The sequence below is a fragment of the Penicillium soppii genome (assembly GCF_028829465.1).
Source record: "Penicillium soppii strain IBT 18220 chromosome Unknown utg000010l, whole genome shotgun sequence".
Lineage (NCBI taxonomy): Eukaryota > Fungi > Ascomycota > Eurotiomycetes > Eurotiales > Aspergillaceae > Penicillium > Penicillium soppii.
The window spans coordinates 667,911-688,603 of NW_026643240.1; the positions used below are offsets into that span (position 1 = coordinate 667,911).

General features: G+C 47.7%; 8 protein-coding genes across 8 annotated transcripts; 4 read left to right on the top strand and 4 right to left on the bottom strand.

Moving 5' to 3' along the window:
• Window positions 1-152: 152 nt before the first annotated feature.
• On the top strand, window positions 153-1,053 carry N7529_010905 (actin-related protein 2/3 complex subunit 3; the record flags this gene model as incomplete). The annotated part of the gene is made up of 6 exons (XM_057246432.1): window positions 153-158; window positions 217-262; window positions 362-633; window positions 696-808; window positions 870-948; window positions 1,006-1,053. 6 exons carry the CDS (start codon window positions 153-155, stop codon window positions 1,051-1,053), a joined length of 564 nt encoding a protein of 187 aa, XP_057091781.1.
• A 293-nt stretch (window positions 1,054-1,346) lies between these two features.
• trm6 (tRNA 1-methyladenosine methyltransferase subunit GCD10) lies at window positions 1,347-3,063 on the bottom strand (the record flags this gene model as incomplete). Its single annotated transcript, XM_057246433.1, has 2 exons — window positions 1,347-2,925; window positions 2,978-3,063. The coding sequence occupies 2 exons, from the start codon at window positions 3,061-3,063 to the stop codon at window positions 1,347-1,349; spliced, it is 1,665 nt and encodes a 554-aa protein (XP_057091782.1).
• A 732-nt stretch (window positions 3,064-3,795) lies between these two features.
• Window positions 3,796-6,464, top strand: N7529_010907 (MINDY family deubiquitinase; the record flags this gene model as incomplete). Its single annotated transcript, XM_057246434.1, has 3 exons — window positions 3,796-4,369; window positions 4,432-5,345; window positions 5,406-6,464. 3 exons carry the CDS (start codon window positions 3,796-3,798, stop codon window positions 6,462-6,464), a joined length of 2,547 nt encoding a protein of 848 aa, XP_057091783.1.
• A 1,445-nt stretch (window positions 6,465-7,909) lies between these two features.
• On the top strand, window positions 7,910-9,916 carry N7529_010908 (putative extracellular endoglucanase; the record flags this gene model as incomplete). The annotated part of the gene is made up of 6 exons (XM_057246435.1): window positions 7,910-7,955; window positions 8,050-8,370; window positions 8,422-8,772; window positions 8,832-8,853; window positions 8,902-9,706; window positions 9,755-9,916. The coding sequence occupies 6 exons, from the start codon at window positions 7,910-7,912 to the stop codon at window positions 9,914-9,916; spliced, it is 1,707 nt and encodes a 568-aa protein (XP_057091784.1).
• Window positions 9,917-12,018: 2,102 nt separating this feature from the next.
• N7529_010909 (uncharacterized protein) lies at window positions 12,019-14,785 on the bottom strand (the record flags this gene model as incomplete). The annotated part of the gene is made up of 5 exons (XM_057246436.1): window positions 12,019-12,737; window positions 12,792-13,190; window positions 13,243-14,148; window positions 14,196-14,715; window positions 14,771-14,785. 5 exons carry the CDS (start codon window positions 14,783-14,785, stop codon window positions 12,019-12,021), a joined length of 2,559 nt encoding a protein of 852 aa, XP_057091785.1.
• A 1,586-nt stretch (window positions 14,786-16,371) lies between these two features.
• ilv3C (putative dihydroxy-acid dehydratase) lies at window positions 16,372-18,350 on the bottom strand (the record flags this gene model as incomplete). Its single annotated transcript, XM_057246437.1, has 3 exons — window positions 16,372-17,631; window positions 17,683-17,894; window positions 17,945-18,350. The coding sequence occupies 3 exons, from the start codon at window positions 18,348-18,350 to the stop codon at window positions 16,372-16,374; spliced, it is 1,878 nt and encodes a 625-aa protein (XP_057091786.1).
• Window positions 18,351-18,749: 399 nt separating this feature from the next.
• N7529_010911 (SDR family NAD(P)-dependent oxidoreductase) lies at window positions 18,750-19,556 on the top strand (the record flags this gene model as incomplete). Its single annotated transcript, XM_057246438.1, has 1 exon — window positions 18,750-19,556. One exon carries the CDS (start codon window positions 18,750-18,752, stop codon window positions 19,554-19,556), a length of 807 nt encoding a protein of 268 aa, XP_057091787.1.
• Window positions 19,557-19,796: 240 nt separating this feature from the next.
• Window positions 19,797-20,264, bottom strand: N7529_010912 (PaaI family thioesterase; the record flags this gene model as incomplete). Its single annotated transcript, XM_057246439.1, has 1 exon — window positions 19,797-20,264. The coding sequence occupies one exon, from the start codon at window positions 20,262-20,264 to the stop codon at window positions 19,797-19,799; it is 468 nt and encodes a 155-aa protein (XP_057091788.1).
• Window positions 20,265-20,693: the final 429 nt, after the last annotated feature.

Here is a 20,693-nt window from a genome sequence, read left to right on the forward strand (position 1 = left end):
CAGGGCGCGTAAAGAGGCTCGGGGCGGAAAATCATGGGAGCTTCGGGGAGACTCCACAGATGACATCCTCACTGCCTAACGTCAATTTGTCCCTCCGCACCTCCGCTTGCTTTTCTATGACAATTTATTTAATTGTCACCAACTCATTCAATATGCCTGTGAGTCTCGATGCCTGTGTATATTGAAAAAACCCCCCTCTGTTAACACCTATTGCAGGCATACCACTCAATCTTCTTGGAGGACCGCGATGTCCCCGTGATTGGTACGAGATCAGACCCCGGCCGAATCTCCAGCGCACTAGCTCTGTGGGATGCGGCGACATCTAGAAATCGGAATTGACAACAGTATTCTTTCCACACAGGCAATTTCCCTATCCTCCCCCTCCGAACCCGCACTCGCGGCCCCGCATACACATTGCCCCCGCTTCCCAACACCGACGACCTTGATGTGTCACCAGAAAGCGAATCATACGATTGTGTTGATGAGATTCTGTCGCTGTTCCGCGCGAACGTCCTGTTCCGTAATTTCGAAATCAATGGCCCCGCCGACCGCATGCTCATTTACGGAACTTTGTTTATCAGCGAGTGCCTCGGAAAGGTCAAGCCAACAATGAATGCCCGTGAGGCGGAAAAGGTGGGTTATTGCAGTGTTGGTAAATTATCGAATCACAGCCATAACTGATACTCCTCACATAGGCTCTTACCAACGCCGCGCTCGATAACTTTGCCATCCCCGGCGATGTGTCTTTCCCCCTCAACCAGGCCTTCGAGGCACCCCGTGACCGCCAGGATGCCGAGACTCTTCGCCAGTAAGATTTTCACGCTGTACTGAACGTATTGACAACAAGTAACCTTCGTTCCTTCTTCTAGGTTCATTGCGCAAGTGCGACAGGAGATCGCCATCCGCCTGCATGCTAGATTATACCCCGGTGGAGTTGGACCTTCCAAGGTAAGCCGTCACAGATATGAGCATATTTTTAAGATCAGAGATGCTGACATACAAAAGTTCTGGCTCAGTTTCACGAAGAGAAAGTTTATGGGAAAGAGCCTCTAGACGCAAGCGTTCCTGTATATTGTTTGATGAGATTCAGCGCATAAATGAATTTGACACTTGATTTGAAAATAGCCCAAAAGGTTGCGTAGTGAGCATATACCTGGGGACATACTGCTTGTTTTAGGTATACGAATTGATTTCATTTGAGGACTAGCCCTAATTTCACTAGCAGGCGGCCACCGGATACACTACGAGCGAATACGAGACAAGCACACAGATTTGAGTATTGGCAAGTGTACAGTGAATTTGCTATTTGATTTATTTTGAAGAGGTATTGCGGGCATCCATAATAACTAGGACGTCATTTCCACATCTCGATCACTGGCTGGCGTTGATGTTGCCTCCAACTTTCGTCGCTTGTGGCGAACGTTTCCAGCGGCCTGAATCTTTTGTGCGGTAGGGAACACTCGGATGCCATGGAAAATATATCCCTCTGCACCACCACGCCCAGTCATCAGAGGGTGGGTTCGACCCGGTAGAACCTGCCAAGGCCGCACACGCGAAGATTGCAAAGTAGGGGGGAGGAGAATAGTTGGATCGACCACAAACTCATCGTGGAGGGAGGTAAGGTCAGCGGTTTCTGCTTCTGATGCTTTTGACTCCAATTCTCGCTTCTTGGAGATAAACGCGGTTCTACGAGCAGTGGAGTACATGTCCATCAGCTCGACAAGAGGCTCGACATTTGGCGAGTATATGACAACAGGGGCAGATCCCGCAAGGAGTGGGACCATTGTCCTCAAGACACTTGACGGTTCTAACAGGGTGGCCACGACCAAACCGTCGAAGTTACCGGCCCGGCCCTCGTCCACGACGGATTTGACTCGTTGCCACCTGTTGCGCTTGTGGTAGTATGTCGTACGCTTGCTCTGTTTCAAATCGACCAGTTCCTCTGGGGAAATTACGGGTGGCTCGTTGGCGTAGAGTGGATCTGAATTGGGTTCAACCAGCTGCATCCAAGAAATTGACTTAAGGCGGGTGTAGAGAGGATGGGACTCGTCGGGGTTGTTGCTGTCGTAGCCAAAGTATTTCAAAAGTGAGAGGTTAGGTTGCGCGTATGCGTGTATCACGGTGATGGTGTTGGTGGTCGCGGACATCGCCTGAGGACGTACACGCCGGGGTTTTGGTGGGCCACTAGCATCCTGGATCTCTGCAGTTTCTTCGGCCGGAGCATCTTGTTGCTCTTCTGTCTGATCTTCCTCAGTATCGTGAGGATAGAGAATTCCCATCCGTTCAGCCATTGCGGCGACAACGAGTCCGGCCGTTTCATCCACGACCGCATACCGGCCATGCGGCTTTACCTCTGGTGCCACTTCGACGTTGCCACTGTGGTGTACGTTTCCCCAGCACCCAATGAGCCCAATGTGCTCGTCCCGCAGCTCCATGATCTTTTGCGCATCCCGTTCTTGCATCAAGTAATTGGCGAGAAGACCCACGTCCAACGGAAGCACGGTGAACCGCTTCATATACTTCTTGCGTTTGCGCAAGGTGTACTTGGCAAGAGAGAATGCGGTCTTCTGGTCTAGAGCGCTATGTGACTCCAAAAGCTTTGCGACAATGTCTCTCCCGGCACCACCAGCTTCTTTCTTCAATTCTTCAATTTCCTCGAGTGTCAATTTTTGAGAAGCGTTCATGTCGATAATTTCGCGATTCGTTCGCATCGGCGCTCCATTTTCACCTGCGTCCAGGTCTTCGGTCTCGACATCTCCCTCCCCGTCGGCGATGAGGGTCTCTGCATGCAACTCGGTGGCGGACAAGACACGTAGTTGGTGGCCGGATTCGTCGCGCGAATCCAAAATTTCAAAGGTGAAGTACAACGGCCGCCCGATGATCTGATTGGCAGCAAAATTACCGAATCTGTTCAAACTGACAGTTCTGTTTTAATGTTAGCTATGGAATGTTTCCCCGCATATAACAGACCACTCACGTGTTGGGGATGATCTGAACAAGCCTTAGCTGATCTGACGGAAGTTTGAGAGCCACCCATTGGTTTGGGCGAATGTAGGAATGCATGACGGCGATGGGAAAGCTAGGGCTAACTCTTTCTTCCGTTCATAAAAAAGTTGCGGGCAACGACTTTATGACCGATAAAGCAGGAGCCAATCAAATGACAGCAAGATCCTTGTCGGATCAATAGATAGTCCGGATAATCATTCGTGCCTTATATTTATGGCCTTCATCAATCGTCATCGTTAACTTGCATTAACTACATTTAGTGTTGGTGATGTATTTAAAGCAATCTGTACTATACCATACTGTATTGACCCACTTCCCGCCACTGTGTCTACATAGAAAGTGGCAATTGCTCGAACAGCATGTACTGAATGGTAATACCAATACGGGGAGCTTTCCCCAGCTCAACCACAGGAATTCGGGTGCCTGCAAGAGACTCTGATATCATTTTCCGATCCACAGTCCACAACCGTCGTTGCCTTTGTACCCTTCACTCTGTTGGGGCATAATTTTTGAGCTTGAGCTAAGGCCGAGTTGCCCATCACTTACGTTAACGGTTTACGATCTTGCTGAGCCCCAGCCGCCCCGGCGCAAGGCGTTTTCCACCTCTACCTCATGGTTTATAATTATCCTGAACTTGGCAACATCCTCAACCTGGATTTCACTTTCAAATTAATACACTCTTAAATCAAGAGTACGAATTAACACAACCACTTACATTTTCATCGAACTAAACACGAACTCAAATCTACAACCCCTCCGCTTACCTTGCCGCTTCCAAGTTACGTCTTCATGGGCCTGCGCAAACAGCCTCCACCGCGCCTAGAGAACATTAGCAAGCCAAAATCTCGATCGGACGCACGCTCGCCAACATCAGCCAGCTCCGCTTCATCCTCCCACCGCCCCACTCGTTTAAACCGACTTCCCTCGGAGGACTCTATATACTCACCCGACCTCAATACTTCGCCCGCATTCGACTTGATGCCGCTAGAAGAGGCCCAAAGGTCGCCAGTCGGGTCACCGACCAACCACCCGCCAAGTTCGTGGCCAGAACACACCACAAGAACAGATTATGGCGGCGGTGGTCATTATAGCCAGTATGACGGGGCATACCAAGACTATGGGAATAATACCGGTCAAATTCCACCTGCCTTGATTGCAGGCCAGCACACAGGAGCCTCTGAGAACGTGTGGCGGTCCAATCCCGATACCGCCGAGGGTTTGACGGGCGAGCTGCCGTTACGGCTTCAATCGAACAACCCTTTCTTGAAGCCCAGGCCTGCAGAGTATACTCAGGATTTGTTGGATAGGAATGACTGGGGACGTAACTCCCAGGCGACTACTAATAGTGAAGCGTTGAGTCATAGTATGTCCAGAATCCTTGCTTCCATCTTAACGTTCCCCTGATTCTCAACTGACAAATTCCAGCGGATGGATATATCCCAATGACTGCACGTTTATCTCTCCTGGATGAACCGCAACAATCACCATGGGAGGAGCCTCAAACCCATTCTGATCAAACCCATTCTGATCAAATTCATCTCGATCAACGCCCCGTGTTGGGAGGCCACCACCTTGACGACAACTCACCATGGGTATCTCAACAGTCCAATAAACACTCCGCCCCGCAAGAGATGTACCTACAAGCAGTACAGTCTAATCCATATGCTCCACCAATTGTTTTAGAGCCACACAAATCGCCCGACGGGACAGAATATGCTCATGTGCAAGACAGCCAATCGTACAATCCGGCCAGGCTAGGATCGGATGCTGGAATCAAGACTCCCTCTGTTGCGCTCTCTAATGCAACATCAGCCACATCTCATGAGTTAATAGATTTGGATGTTCCAGGTGCGGGTGGCAATTTGGGAGCCAGGGCTGCGTATCGTGCCGGATCCTCGGTATACTCAGAGCCTACATCCAAAGACGCGAAGCCTGTATCAACCCCCCAGCCCCAACCCAGCCCCGTTCTATCCGCCGAGGAGGCTGCCCGACAAAAGGAGCAAAGGTCGGAAACATATACAATCCGACATGTCCGATGGACCCACAAGAGTGGCGAGCTAATCGAATCTCCTATTCTGGTCCAAAATCAGAACGGGCCATGCCCATTGCTAGCCCTCATAAACGCATTGGTTCTACGCGCAGATCCAAAGACCCAGCCTCCGATCGTCAGAGCTCTCTCAACCCGCGAGCAAATATCTCTGGGGCTGCTGATTGAGGCCATGTTTGAAGAATTGATAACATGTTTGAGTCCTGATGAGGAGTTCCCAGACATTGAGGCCCTCACCCAATTTTTGACCATGCTACATACCGGTATGAATGTCAACCCGCGGCTGACACTGGTAAGCATACCTGTACTATCTCAATATATCAAGGATCTTCCATACTGACCTGAGCTGTAGAACTCTACTGAGGGACTTGGAACCTTCCTCGAGACCAGCGACCTCCGATTGTACAGCACATTTGGTATACCTTTGATTCATGCTTGGTTGGCTTCTTGGTCTAGTCCTACCCATGCGGCAATGTCACGAACTGGTCAATACTACGAGGATATACAAATGCTACCCTTCCGCCGCCAAGAACTCGAGGATCGAGCCACCCAAGGCGAGCCACTCACATTTGAAGAAGAAAGCATCATGGAAGACATACAAACGATCCAGCAATTTGTAGAATTCGAAAACGCGACACAGTTGAGCCCATTTGGTTTGACACAACTCTCGACTAGGCTTGCGCCAGGCTCGGTCTCTATCCTGTTCCGCAACGATCACTTCTCGACTCTTTACAAACACCCACAGTCTCATCAACTATACACCTTGGTTACCGATGCGGGGTACGCGGGCCATGCTGAAGTAGTCTGGGAATCCCTGGTCGATGTGACGGGGTTCAACACGGAATATCACTCTGGCGACTTTCGTCCTGTTGGCGCTTCCCCATCTGCCCCATCTATCCCGGCTGGTCCACGAACATCCAGTATTCCAAGGGATGACCCCCGAACCTCAAATGGCGCTACCCCATCCCCAGAACCCACCCAAGAGCAAAGTGACGCGGACTATGCATATGCGCTTTCACTTCAGTTTTTGGAAGAAGAGCAAGGTGAAAACGATAGGTCTGAGGATTGTGGTGAACATCGCACTTCTGCCCCGAATAGTCCCTCTACTCGCCCGTCACTTCCACCTCGGATGAGCAACCTACCTACCCGATCTTCAAGCACGGCCACTGGGCTCCGAACTCGACCAGAACCTCAACAACACCAAGAGCTCGACCCTGATGATCCAAACGCACCTCCCCCGCCTTACGAGCAAGCCGCAGGGGGTCCTCGCTACTCACACCCCGACAGAAGGTCCTACAGCGGTGCTCAGGGCAATCAGTACCCCGGCAGAAATTCGAATCGCCCACGCACTTATACCACGGGCGCTGATCGAATGAACAGAGATCGAAACAAAGACTGTATAGTGATGTGAACCATGAACTCATTGGGCAGAATCATGAGGTCCACGCGTGATGTTTCCTTTTTACGGCTAATGCACAAATGATGAAATGAATATGACGTAGCGATGGTCTAAATGAAGGAACACAAGCTCTGCTCGTCTGTGAGATCCAGTGATCATTGAATTGCTACAATCTAGTCTTGCTCGGAGCGTTTCTGCTTTTGTTCCCCATTCTCCACGGCTGTATGCAAATCAACACGGACTATCTCCGCTCCCTTTGCAGGAGCGGAGCTAATATATTTCCCCTCGGGTCACGATGTACATGCCTACCTATTTTATTAGACTTCGAGATCGGGCAAATTGAAGGACTGAACGAAGGCAAGATTTACAGGCGTGCTGGATATTTTTGATTGGTTAGCTATCCTAGGTTTTAAGTTTTTATAATTAGCGTGTGGAAAGCGCAGAAATAACTCATATGATACTAAACCCATATCCCTTTTTCAACTTTGAAACATTGCAAGCCCCTCTAGGTCGAAATTTTAGAGGGGATCCGTCGTACCTTTCAACGATCTATAAAAGGATAACAAAAAGCCCAATGAAAGTATACAATAAAAGAATGCACAAGGAGATGAATAAATAATATATAATGTAGACCATGGACGAAGTCTTCTCTACTGGCTACTCAAGAATCCTTCTAAAAGAATGGCGTCAAGCCGTCTCTGATTGGAGGAAGTATTGTTCCTTTTCCAAGACAGCTAGCCTTAGCTTCCCCATGGGCAAGCCTGCAGCATGCAACCTATGCCGAACATCAGCACGAAATTTGCCGCAGAGTTTATTCAGGATCAGGGGTGCATTGAAGACTTTCATCGTCCAACTTACATGAAGAACATGTCTTCGGCCCGCCGGCCCGCTTGAAGACTGATGTTGGAGATGGTTCCTTGGTGTTATGTATTTCTGTCCACGTGAATCATTCTACAGACCTTGAATATCTGTCATTGAAAGTGTAGCCTCGGAGAGATGGATTGCATGTAGCCTACTTGGCACTAATATGGGGTAGATGAAGCGACCAAAGCTTGCGCCACTCCGGGCCCTAAAGGGTTCCTGGAATTATAAATGGTAATAGTTTGCCCAAATCTAGGGGCGACTCTGCTGAAGAATACTGCATATTGGAATCGAAATAATTGTTTGTATAGCGCATTTTATGATGCAAGTCCTCCTCACCGGTGCTTTTGTGGCCCTCATTGGGGTAGCCCAAGCCCAAGTAGGAGGCTATGGTCAATGTATGATGTTCTTATTCTATGTTTCCAGTATTATTTCCTCGATTGACACTAATTCATGAGTTCCAGGTGGAGGAAGCGGATACTCGGGAAGCACTACTTGCACCTCAGGCTTTGTCTGTGCTTCGCAGAATGCCTGTAACTACCTCCTAGATAGCCTGACAGGTGGTATAATGCTAACATCTACGAAGATTACTACCAATGTATTCCTGGAACAACAACAAGCAGTACCACTACCGCATCAGCAGTAACCACTACTAAAGCCACAACTACAACTGCCGCTACGACCTTGACAACAACCACCAAAGCTACGACACAGACTGCTACTGCTACTGCCACAGGAGCTGTTTGCACTGGAACATTCAGCGCGATATCTGCTTCCAACTTTGTTTCAGCCCTGCATCCTGGTTGGAGCTTAGGAAACACCCTAGATGCTGTTCCCGATGAAGGGTCTTGGAACAACGCTCCAGTAGTGGCGTCTACGTTCGATACCGTGAAGACTGGTGGCTTCAAGAGTGTCCGACTCCCAGTGACTTATGCCTACCACTTCACCGGCAGTTCCCCAGATTGGACAGTTGACCCAGTATGGCTGCAGCGAGTCTCGGATGTGGTCGATATGATCACGGCCCGGGGCCTCTATGCCGTCGTGAATGTGCATCATGGTAAGCTTTACTATACAATGTTTTCAAGCAATATTTACTGAAACTGAATAGATTCCTGGGTTTGGGCGGATGTCACTCAATCCGGAGCCAACTTGACTATGATCGAAGAGAAGTTTTATAGATTGTGGTATCAAATCGGAACTAAACTTGGTTGCAAGTCTAGCCTTGTTGCATTTGAGCCTATCAATGAGCCGCCCTGCAACACTGCCACTGACGCCGCTGAAATTAACAAACTCAACAAAATATTCCTCCAAGCTATCAATGATGCCGGTGGATTCAACCCACAGAGAGTTGTTACTTTAGTTGGTGGCGGCGAAGATAGCATCAAAACCTCCCAGTGGTTTGTGGCCCCTTCTGGATTTTCGAATCCATATGCTATTCAATTCCACTACTACAGTCCTTGTGAGTGAGTCCTAGATCTGTTCAATCATATCATCAGCTGACATGCATCTGATCTCTAGATGACTTTATCTTTAGTGCTTGGTAAGAATATTTGCTTTACATATTGGACAAGCCGCTAAATCCAGACAGGGGTAAAACAATTTGGGGCTCTGATGCCGATAAAGCCACTGTGAAGTCCGACTTCCAGCTACTACGCAACAATTTCACCAACGTGCCTATCCTCTTGGGTGAATACGATGCTTCGCCCACTAACACCGAGCCCGCCGCCCGCTGGAAGTATGTAGACTTCTTGATCAAGACTGCAGCCAGCCTCGACATTTCGTGCGTACTGTGGGATAACGGCTTGGACCATTTGGACCGAACCACCAATGTTTGGCGCGATCCCAATTCACTCTCAATGATTACAAAGTCTACTGCATCCACCGCAAACAGTTTACCTGATAGCACTGAGGATGGTTCGGCAACCACCCAGTCATCCTCGGCATATATTTTCCACCAGTATGGAACGGCCGTCACAGCACAGACTCTTCCGTTTGTTTTCAACGGCAATACGCTCTCGTCAATCAGTGATTCTACTGGTGCGGCATTGGTATCTGGAACAGACTATTCCGTCTCAGGCGCGAACATTATCTTCACAGCTTCGTATTTGTCAAAACACCTTTCATCTACGACATCACCCGGTGTTATTGCCACTCTGACCTTAAAGTTCTCTGGGGGTTACTCGTCTCCCACTATCCAGATTGTTCAATGGAAGCCACCAACCCTATCTTCCACTTCGGCTGTGGCCTCATCGGTGTCCGGCTCCGACCTTTCTATTCCGATCACTTGGGGCGGTTTGCCAACTGTCGCGGCAGTGAAGGCTTTGACTAAGAGTGGAACCTACCTAGTCGATGACTGGACCGTATACTTGGGTCCTCTCCAGCAAGCAAGAACAGTAAGTTTACGTCCTGTATTGGTGTGTGTGATACTAACAACTCTCTAGACCTATAGCAGCCAGTATAACTGGGGCACCTCAAATGTGATACTCACTTCATCGGCTATTAGCTCTGTGATCTCTGCGGGCCAGACCACTGTTTTCACATTCGAGTTCTTCCCACGAGACAATGGTGCCGCGAATGCCGTTAATTTCACTTTGACCGTTTGATTCAACGTCATTGATGAGAGCGCCTGTTTTTATTTGTTTGGTCTGTGTTTGAATATATATAGCATAGTATTCAATCACGGATGTTGTTCAAGTAATCACCAGCAAAGAGTGCTCATTTCAGACTCTTTTTCCTCCATCTATACATTTACCTCGGTCTAGGTATATGGCAACAAGCATGTTATTTTAATACCTTTTGTATTGATTATTATGTAAAATCTATGGTAGAATATGTACAAATTAGATACGTAGGTATTTTTGGTCTGGAACTACCCACGTGCTCGTTTCCAAAGTTTTGCAAAATATTCTGGACAAGACTTTATATGGAGCCACCAATTATATATAATTGAGATTCAAGCCGGAAATTAGATTTTAACCTCGTACCTGCGCATATTTGAATCATTCGGAAAGAAATAGTCTGTTAATCTGATAATATACTTTGATTGAGTTCTGGGAACTCATCACTGTATACATTCGTGACGAAAAAAACAAGTTTGATATTCGCCCTCTTTACACACATACCTCGCGATGATAAAAAAGAGCTGTAAAAGGGTGCAAAAAAAGCAGCGACCGTGGGTCGAACACGGGACATCAAGATAATTGCAAGCTTGCAATCTTACGCTCTACCACTGAGCTACCGCTGCAAGAGACATGGATCTGTTCATTGAGAAGAAATGAGACATTGATGCGAACTTGGTGAGCAAATACGTTGTATACAAAATTTGTGAGGGTGGTCCGTCCACCCACCCAATTTTTGCAAACTCTATTTTCAATACCTATTTCAATGGCAATGAAAAGGCCATCTTTACAGGTAACGGAAATACGCAATGGGATAAATAAAAAATAAATTGATAGATCGGGGTTTCGAATTGCTTTTTATTGTAGGGCGAGATTTTGCATATAATTAGCTCACTGCGTGCGCAATTAACGATACTCTCCGATCGATCTTTTACTTCTAGGGCTTAGAGCTGGGTACAAATAAACGCACCCGAACAGAGTTAAGGTTGCATGCCAAATTTTTTTAAGGAAAATTTCATCTATTTATCAAAGGTCATACTATTGTTCCTAGGGGTCGAGGATGAGTGAGGGCACCCTAGACCCCGGCATGAGGATATCTGATGGTTAAATCGAAAAAAGGTCGTTGCTTTGCCCAGGTGCCAGAAGGGGAGGATCGATGACTAAGATCATGCGATCCTACTTCTCATTGGTTACTTTTTAATTCTCTTTTCTTATCATTGCTACAGCTCCATCTTTTCCTACACTGAATTTCATCCTTCTCATCCGATCCCCTTCTAGCTGAAAATCTGATGTTCTACATCCTGTCTTAGTTTTGGGCTATTAATCTTATCTGAAATATAAATATAATCGTAGATATGTACCTACATGTATGTGGCTTAATCTTTTACACATGATAAAGGGCGTCCGATACTATGAGGCCATCACATGAGAGCCAGATGTACCCTGGGTTTCAAATGGTAATCCTGCGTTCCTGTTTCTCAGTATTCCCTATAGTAATGAGAGCACGCCCGCCCCACTGAATTAAACCTCCAATTTTGAAGCTATCTACATGGTTTTTAACGGAACAATAAGGAAGCATCTTATCACTTTCAACTCACTTGTAATTCACTCTCAATTCACTTGTAATTCACTCTCAAATCACTCTCAAAGAGTGAATGGGAGCTAGAAAACTGGTCATTGCGCCTTCTTACCTGGGCAAAATCCACAACGACCATTCTTCCGTTAGAGAGCGATTCCCCCGTGGACGATCTCCGCTGCGAGCCCTGATCGAGCAAAAGGCCAGAAACTCCATTTCATCACATATTCAATGCCCATTTCAATGGCAATTGGATAAATAAACAATAAATTGATATCTTGAGAATTCGACTTGCTTTTCACCGTAGGGCAAGGTTTTGACATTATTAGCTTATCCGTTCTATGTTCGCAACTGACAATTACCCCCCGGGTCGATCTATTTACTTTAAGTATAGGATCCTTTTTCTTTGGTTTTTACAATAACCTTCCTGTTCTTTTCTGTTAAAGTGATGTTAATGTACAAAAGGAGGTTCGCTGCTATCATCATCAAGTCATTAAATCCTCAACCAGACTCAATAGAGAGTCTTCAATTCACGCAGTGGAAGGTGAGGGTCATATTTATCCCACACAATCTTGTTCTTCTCATCTAGGTGCGCACCTATATCCGTGATACTGATGGAAGCATCAGTTTCCATCACCTCATGGTTACTGAAACCCCACTTATCGCGTGGGATCCACAGAGTCGGCGGCGGCGATGCGACACATGGCTCGAAGTATGCCGTGCGCATTTCTTCCGGGGTATACGAAACCTCGTCGAGATTGCGGCGGACTTTCCGACGCAAGGCTGCATAGTCCTTGTACACGTTTGGATGGAACCATCTCCAAAAGGCCATTGCGCGTGGACGGCGCTGTTCGTTGATCTCTGCCACTCTATCTTCTTTCTCTTGGAGCATTTCTTCCTCAGCGTCGAGGGATCTTGGCAGAAATGTATTCAGGGGAGCCAGTGCTTCATTGAGGGACATGTGTGCCAGGATGTTGCCGACTAAAAATATAGCAATGATGATGAGTGGGCCGATGGCACCTTTGATGGCAAACAAGCCTATCATGCATATTTCGGCAAGATAGAGACCGGTCAGCAAGTGCTGGAGAGCTCGTGGGTAGACCAAGCCCTTGGTGTCGATCTCGATGTCGTATACGAAAAGGAAGTTGTATCGGTAGGCTTGGTATACAAGGTAGAGTCCGAGAAAGGCAAAGCCCAGAATTAGAGGTGCAATGCATGAATATGTCAATGCTACAGATTCCGGTCAGTAGACGCCAATGTTGATATGGAAGATAGGTTTCATACCGATCACAGCCATGTTGGTAAACACAGGGAACACATTGCCCCAGCTGAGACTACCAAGTTCCGCCCACCGTTGGAACAAACGACGAGGCGAATAGGCGAAGAATGTGGTGACGAACTTGAACACCAGGGCACTGGCAATTTGAACAAGAGCCATGGAGCTCATACTCAGCCCTTGGAGCATGAAGTAGGAGATATAGAAATTGGTAGCTTTGGGCAGATTTTGAGCCAAAAGGTCTTTGACCGACAGAGGGTTCTTGATAATCTGCGCTGTCGCAGCCGATGCGGCTGAAGTCAGGGTTGTCACTAAGAATACTTGCACCACCTGGAACACAAAGTGGGCACTTTGTGTAAACAATTCGACCCGAGCCTTTGAAGGGACTCCGGCTCGTCTAGCGCAAACTATATCATGTCAGAATAGCTGGGCGAAGAGTATGAAGATTATGAAACTTACTCCGACAGATGATTGGCACCAGCGACATCAAAGCCGCAAGAGCCGCAGATGGCAAAAGACCCTCGATCGCACCTTTGATAACATCGGGCAACTTGAGGATGAAGCGGAGGAAAGGAATTATTTTACAAATGTAGGTAATGTTCGAAATGGCACCGACAATTGCAGCAGGGAATGACCAGAAGATGACCATCACGGCGAGGAATCCCTGAACTGCGAATCTTCGTACAATTCGTTGCCACCAACTTAGATTCAGTGCCGACCAAACAACCTCGCGAGGCGAGACTCCAATGAAGCGAGGCGTCATGTGGAATGGCTGGTGGTGAGACAAGGTTTGTAGAGCCACTTGAGCATCAGCCTGGCTGTTGAATTCGACGAAGATTGCGCTCAGTTGCGTTGCTTCGTTATTTTGATGTTTCATCTGCAAAGAGGCGACCTCCTCGGTTTTTTTAATCAGTTGGGATCGATACCAATAAATGGAGTCGACCTTTTCGCCGAAGAATTTGACTCGATGCGTGGGTCGTTTGACTTTATGAGACCATGCTGGATTGCTCGACTCGCAGTCTAAGCATGTATCGACACTGAGTTCTCCCTTTTTGATCGCCTGCGTGCGGACCTTGTTCGCTCTTCGAATAAGCTTGGTCTCTGCGGTTTCCAGCTTCTCAGCCAGTTTGTCTCGTTCAGCAACCAACTTCTTTAACTTCGAACAGTCCGAGGTCACCCAGATTCGGCGGATCGATTCTCCAAATACCTGCCGGATCTTATCCTGGTTTTTGTACGCATCTGGGACCGACATGAAGAGAACTGTCCGGGAAGACACGCGAGAAGCATATGCAGGTGAGTTCAGGTACGCCTGGCGCAGATTCGCATAGTATAAGCTTTCTCTAACGACGACATAGAAAACGAATGCTACATTGGTCAGTGGCGGGCTTGACGATGGAACAGCACGCACTTACTGAAATAAACACACGCCACAATCGCATTCGCATAGTACCTTTTAGGATTTTTAACATTACTAAAACTCAGGATATCGAGTTCAGTATTGCCGTTTCCACCAGTAGCATGGATAGGCAGTAAAATGGGCCATGTTATCAGACAGCCTGTCAAACACGTCGCCGCTAAAACGCGTAAAAATCGTAGAAAAAGATAGCCGTCAAGCGAGGAGTGGTGCAACACGTGGTTGTCCTCAATCTTCAAAAACGTCCCAAGCCAATTGACCCAACCAGTCGGCAGCTCGGGACTTCGTTGATGCTCGTGCAGATCGGGTAAATACGATCTCGGGGCGTACCATCGACGCTGAGTTCGTCGAAAGATCAAAAACAGACTGACCCAGAAAATCGCGTATATAAGTGCGGGCAAAAGAGTCATCATCAGTGCGGATGCCGATGAGCCACCTGAGTTGGTGAGACTGCCGACGGCATCTCCAGAGGTTGTCGAGGCGTCGCCTCGCGACGACCCAATGTTAGTGTCATTGTCCTAGAATTCGCATTAGTACACAGTACACTTGCGGGCTGGAGCATAGCTATGATACCGTTATGCTCGACATAGTGAGCGGACATGTGTCTGGAACCTCCGAAGACAAAGAGGAGACGCGACTATATTAATGCAAGCCTGCCAAATAATCGAGATTGTATAATTCTATGTGAGAAAGAGAAGAAAAAAGCAATTCGGCCCGCCCCCTCCCCCTTCGCATGACCCGCATTTCCGACCTGTCACTTAAAAAAAAATGGAAACACATTCATCTTCGTGCGCTATGCAGAGCTGATAGGTGGATCAAATCGAACCCAAACCTTCGGTACGCGATAGTCGAGTCGATCCGATAGTGTGTGGGTCTTTTGGGGCCGTGTACACAATAGTATTGCACAACATTGTGCCTTGACAAACATTGAATATGCCATTGTAGCTTTGTATGTTGTACCCAATATACAAAGCATGAAGAATGTATCCAATAATTGCATTAACATAACAATTTTTGATACAACGAGAGAGAAAAAACAGCAGGTCTCGCAGGAATCAAACTATTGGCCCAGGCGCCGATCGTTGCTGATCGAACCCCCCTGAACGACGTGAGAACTCTGTCCAATGTGTTCATGCACCTCACACCAATGACATAAAAGTGACAGCCTTCGGCATGTTTATCTCTGCAGCCCTGGGTCACATCATCCCTATTGGACCAGGAAACGATAGACGATTTTGTCGCAAAAAAATTTCCAATTGTGGTGGGTGGTGCATGATTGGCCCGTATAATATTTTCTAGGCTGCACAACGGACAAGGCTGAAGTTGAATGAGCACTGCCGAATCTTTTTCTTGTGGTACTTTTGGCCAGTCGTCATAGCTCGGCTTTTTCTTCCCTCCGTGGATTCCCAACTGGACTGCACGCAAGGGGTGACACCCGTTGGCACCCGTTGGCACCGACTGGCGGTCATGGAGGCTACAGACTTAGGTTACAGCACATGAGGAATGTTAGATAGAAGTCAGAGTCTCATGCAGCAATACAAATCAGGTTAGGGACTGGAATGTGCCATATTGACGGTGAGCCATATTGACGGTGAGTTCGATGATGGGTATCCCTGTATCTGATGTGTTTTATTGTCTGCGAGGTATGATTCCTTGATTGTATAAATGTAGCTTGCAAAACGCTCGAGACCTTTGATTGGTGCATGATCGCACATGGTCGAGATGCATGCGAGTCCACGCTGCGAAGGTGTATAGCGGCCAGGGATCAAATGTACTTTTTCCCTCATGATCGATGCCTAAGGATCCCTTTTGTAGGCTGCTCTATACCATGTTGTAAACATCCCCATCCATGATAGCCAATATTCTCCAGGGCGCCTTTGACATCTCTTTGCACTTTGTTCTTTGGATTTATATATATATATATCTATATATATTGCTATTTTCTGAAGCCAACCTATTTTTTTACTATAAATCATGAATCTTGAAAACCCCATAAGTCTGTCTGAAACGAGGTACAGCAGCACTATGAAAAAAACGCATTTGACCCCTGGCCGCTATACACCTTCGTTCGCACATGCAAGTCCACGCAAACCCCAACGTGCTGTGTAATACAAATCTCGGCATCCGTGCAGTGCGAAGTGCAGCGTTGTGCCCAATCTCTCTACTTGACAATTTCAACACATTTCTGGCTGATTTTTGTTCTTGGCTGATTGTTGTTCTTGAAAAACACATGCACGTGAACCTTCCTTTAAGCCCATCTTTGGACCCGCCGCAGTGAGAAAATCGAAGTCAGCTCCTTCTTCAGCCTGATTGACCGAACGTTGATACAACCCAACATAACCTCTCTTGTTCTGACAATCCGCCCAAGCAGTTTTCTCGCCGTCCAAAGCCCTCTCAGAAAGCCGTTTCTCAATTTCTTCCCGAGTAAGGCTTACACTCAAAACTCGCTTCCCGGCGTCACTGGTGATAATATCACCATCCTTTACTATCCCCAGAACAGACGTCGGGATAGCCGCTTCAGGCGCCACATGTAGCACGATCGTGCCACCGGCTGTGCCAGACATTCTCCCGTCAGATACCCGGAGCATATCCGTAACACCCGCGGCGGCAAGCTTGCGAGGCAATGGGATCATTCCAGCCTCCGGCATTCCTGGATTTCCAATCGGCCCGATTGCTTGTAGAACGAGAACAGAGTCTTTAGTCACGTTGAGATTCGGATCGTCAATTCGAAGGGCTAGGTCTGTGCTGTTCTTGAATACCACGGCTGGGCCGGTGTGGCAGAGAAGGCGTCGGTCTTTAGAAGCAGACGCTTTGAGGATGGCTCCGCCGGGTGCAAGGTTGCCCCTGAGAACTACAAGCGACGATGCAGGATATAGAGGGTTCGTCAATGGTCGAATGATCTCTTGTGAGTATGGAAATGTCCGGAAAGGCGTCTTGTCCAACACTTCACCGAGAGTAGCACCACTGATTGTCATTGCTGAAAGATGAAGCAATGGTCGGAGAGTGTGCAGCAAAGCCAGCATACCACCTGCGTTGTGGAAATCAGTCATGTAGTTGTCGCCGCTGGGCTTGAGGTCAATGAGCAATGGGACCTTTCTGCCAATATCGTCAAACGTTTGGAGAGTTATATCACCACTGCCACAGAGATCAGGATGACGATTGACAATTGCCATCAAATGGACGACGGCATTAGTCGATCCACCAATTGCTTGAAGCACGGTGATCGCGTTATAAAACGACTCTTTGGTAAGTATAGATTGAGGTGTCCTTTTGACGCCGGCTGCAGCAACGGCATTTGTCCCTGTCTCTTCTGCAATTCTAAGCCGAGTAGATGATACTGCAGGCGCAGATGCACCACGCAGAGGCATTAAACCCAATGCTGCAGTAATACACGCCATTGTGCTTGCAGTTCCCATTACTCCACATGTACCTGCCTGAAAATCTTCAGCATCAAGATACATCAAACTGCATTCGCATGGACTTACCGTGGGAGCCAGTTCCTCATTAAGTGATGCGATATCTTCCACATCAAGAGTCCCAGCGCGGAAAGAAGCCCAGTTGTTTCGACAATCTGTACAGGCCCCGATGCGCTTCCCTTTATGGCTTCCTGGCATCATCGGTCCAGTGACCAGAGGCAATATAGGCTTGTTCGCGGACAATCCACCCATAATTTGAGCGGGCACGGTTTTGTCGCATCCTATCATTGTCAGTGATATCCAGGCTTTGAAAGAAATGAGATTGACATACCACCAATCATGATACAAGCATCCACTGGTTGAGCTTTGATCATTTCCTCCGTATCCATGCTCATGAGGTTCCGCAGAAACATACTCGTGGGGTAAGAGAATGATTCATGGATACTTATTGTAGGAAAGTCTATCGCAAGACCACCACTCAGCTGCACACCTCGCTTTGCTGCTTCGATCAGCTGGGGCACGTTGGCGTGGCATGGGTTGAAGCTTGAATATGTGTTGATGATGCCGATGATAGGCCTGGATAGTGCATCTTCGCTATATCCCAGGGCTTTGATGAACACTTTTCGTAAAAACAGAGAAAAATGGGCGTCTCCATAGGATGTAAGCCCCTGCCTCAAACCGCTTGACGTGACCAATGGCTGGTCAATAGCATAGTCTTCTTCGACAAAAGTGGCCATACTCAAAATGCAGATTGAGGGATCCCCTTTGCTTGAAAAAATCTCTAAGACCGAGAGCGATGACTCTCGCGTCCGAAAAATCACTCAATTCCTTAGATCATGTTCAATTTAGACCCGCGCTTTTTATATCGGATGCGTGCCGCTGAGGCAAAGCGGGAAGTCCGTTGCTCAGCAAACCCGCCGGGACAGTCCCGCTTGTCGCACTTCCATGATATATTAAGGAAAAGCACTTCTCGGCAGATCCAATGGGATCTCAGCTGAAGTCCCTCGACAAAGTTCTCAAGAAAGACCATTATAAAACCCCTGAATTTATCTCTTTCGGAATCTGATCTCCACGATTTCACCGTTACAGAAATATCCCTTCCAAATATACAATCTGGAAATAACTACTCTGTCATTATGCTATCCCTCAAAGGAAAAGTCGCCCTCATTACTGGCCTTGGTCAAAGCCACTGCGAAGGATGGGGAATTGGCGCCGCCATCGCCGTCCTACTAGCACGACAAGGCGCCAAGATCTTCGGTGGAAACCGCACTCTTGCCTCAACAATCTCCACCAAAACTGCCATCGAAGCCGAAGGTGGATCCTGCGATATTGTCGAAACCGATGTGACATCGGGCATCTCAACAAAGGCTCTCGTGGATGCCTGCATGGCGAATCATGGACGCATCGACATCCTCATAAACAATGTTGGGCGATCGGAGCCTGGATGCCCTGCCACGATGCCGGAAGAGATCTGGGATTCTCAAGTCGACCTCAACCTCAAGAGTGTGTTCCTGATGTGCCAGCATGTCTTGCCGATAATGGAAAAGCAAGGCAGCGGTGCTGTTGTTAGCGTTGCTAGTATTGCTGGCTTGCGGTATATTGGGAAGCCCCAGGTCGGATACTCTGCAACAAAGGCTGCGATCATTCAACTGATGAAGACAACGGCTGTCATCTATGCGCCTAAAGGTGTGCGCTTGAATACTGTCGTTCCTGGGCTGATGGATACTCCGTATACGAAAGGATTGGTCTCTCGGTATGCCGCTGACGGTCAAGCGGAGGAGTATATGCAGATACGCAATGCGCAGGTTCCTATGGGGAAGATGGGAGATGCTTGGGATGTCGCCAATGCCACGCTTTTCCTTGTCAGCGATGAGGCACAGTACATCACTGGACAGGAGCTTGTAGTGGATGGTGGTATCACATCTTCGACGGGAAGGACATGAATGAGAGGATAGGGTTGTGAAGAAATGTACTTGAGTTTGACTGGAGTAAATTACTCGAACCATAATGTATATAGATGAAAATGAAGTACTGTACAAATGGTAGCTTGAATGCAAGTATCTCTCCACCGTGGGCTCAGCAGTTCCCACAAATGTCTCAAGTATAAGATGCTTGGTATTTGGCATCTGCTTGTGAAATGAAAAACGTTGGACCATATCAGGCCATCAGGTAAAACAAAAATCTCATTCCTTTGCTGTGCGATTTTCCTTGGAAACAGGCAGGAACTTTGTGTGAGAGCCCTTCGAGACCAAAGGACCCACTTCCCCATCAATGACCTTCGATATTTTGATAGTGGTAAAGGCCATGGTTTTGCCCACTCGGTCCGCAACAGCAGAGATATCCAAAAGATCTCCGACGATCGCCGTGGAAAGATATGTAACATGGATATCAACGCTGGCGCCTGTCTTTTCATAGCCATGAGTGACTATGGACATGCCTCCGGCCCAATCGATGATAGCAGCGGAGACAGCCCCATGGATAGTACCTCGGGAGTTGACATGGTCGGAAGTGAGCTTGAGGCGAGCTTGCATGTGTCCGCGAGTGGCATGAATGATTTCAACATCGGAGAGGACAAGACGATAAATGGCGCTGTCGTTTTTGGCTCGCTCCCAAACTCCACGGACATGTTCTAATTCGGAGGTGGCGCTCATTTTGTGTGATGCGTAATCAATTTGGAAAAGAGTGTATGTACAGTGCAATTATAGATCGATAGACAAGTTCATCAAACAAGTGAAAGATACAAATTGGCATGGTGGGGATTTTGAAGCCCGGGCCGATTCGCGGAGTGTGCCGCTTTTCGACGGGACCCATCCGATAACTCGGAGAACAGTGACTCGGGAGCTTCGAGAACACCTGGCAATATCTCTTTTTGTCATCTTGCTATCTTTCTGATCCTCTTTTTCATGTCATTTTTTGTTGTCCATTTGATATCCTCTGCATCCTCGCCAAGCACGCCAATAATTGATTCAAGATATGAAAGAAAAGGCACAGGTTAAAAATGAAAGTATAAAACTAAGCCCGTACCCAACACCAAAAGTCAAGGCGATCTATCATCCTTCTGTATTTTATCTAGTTTTCGA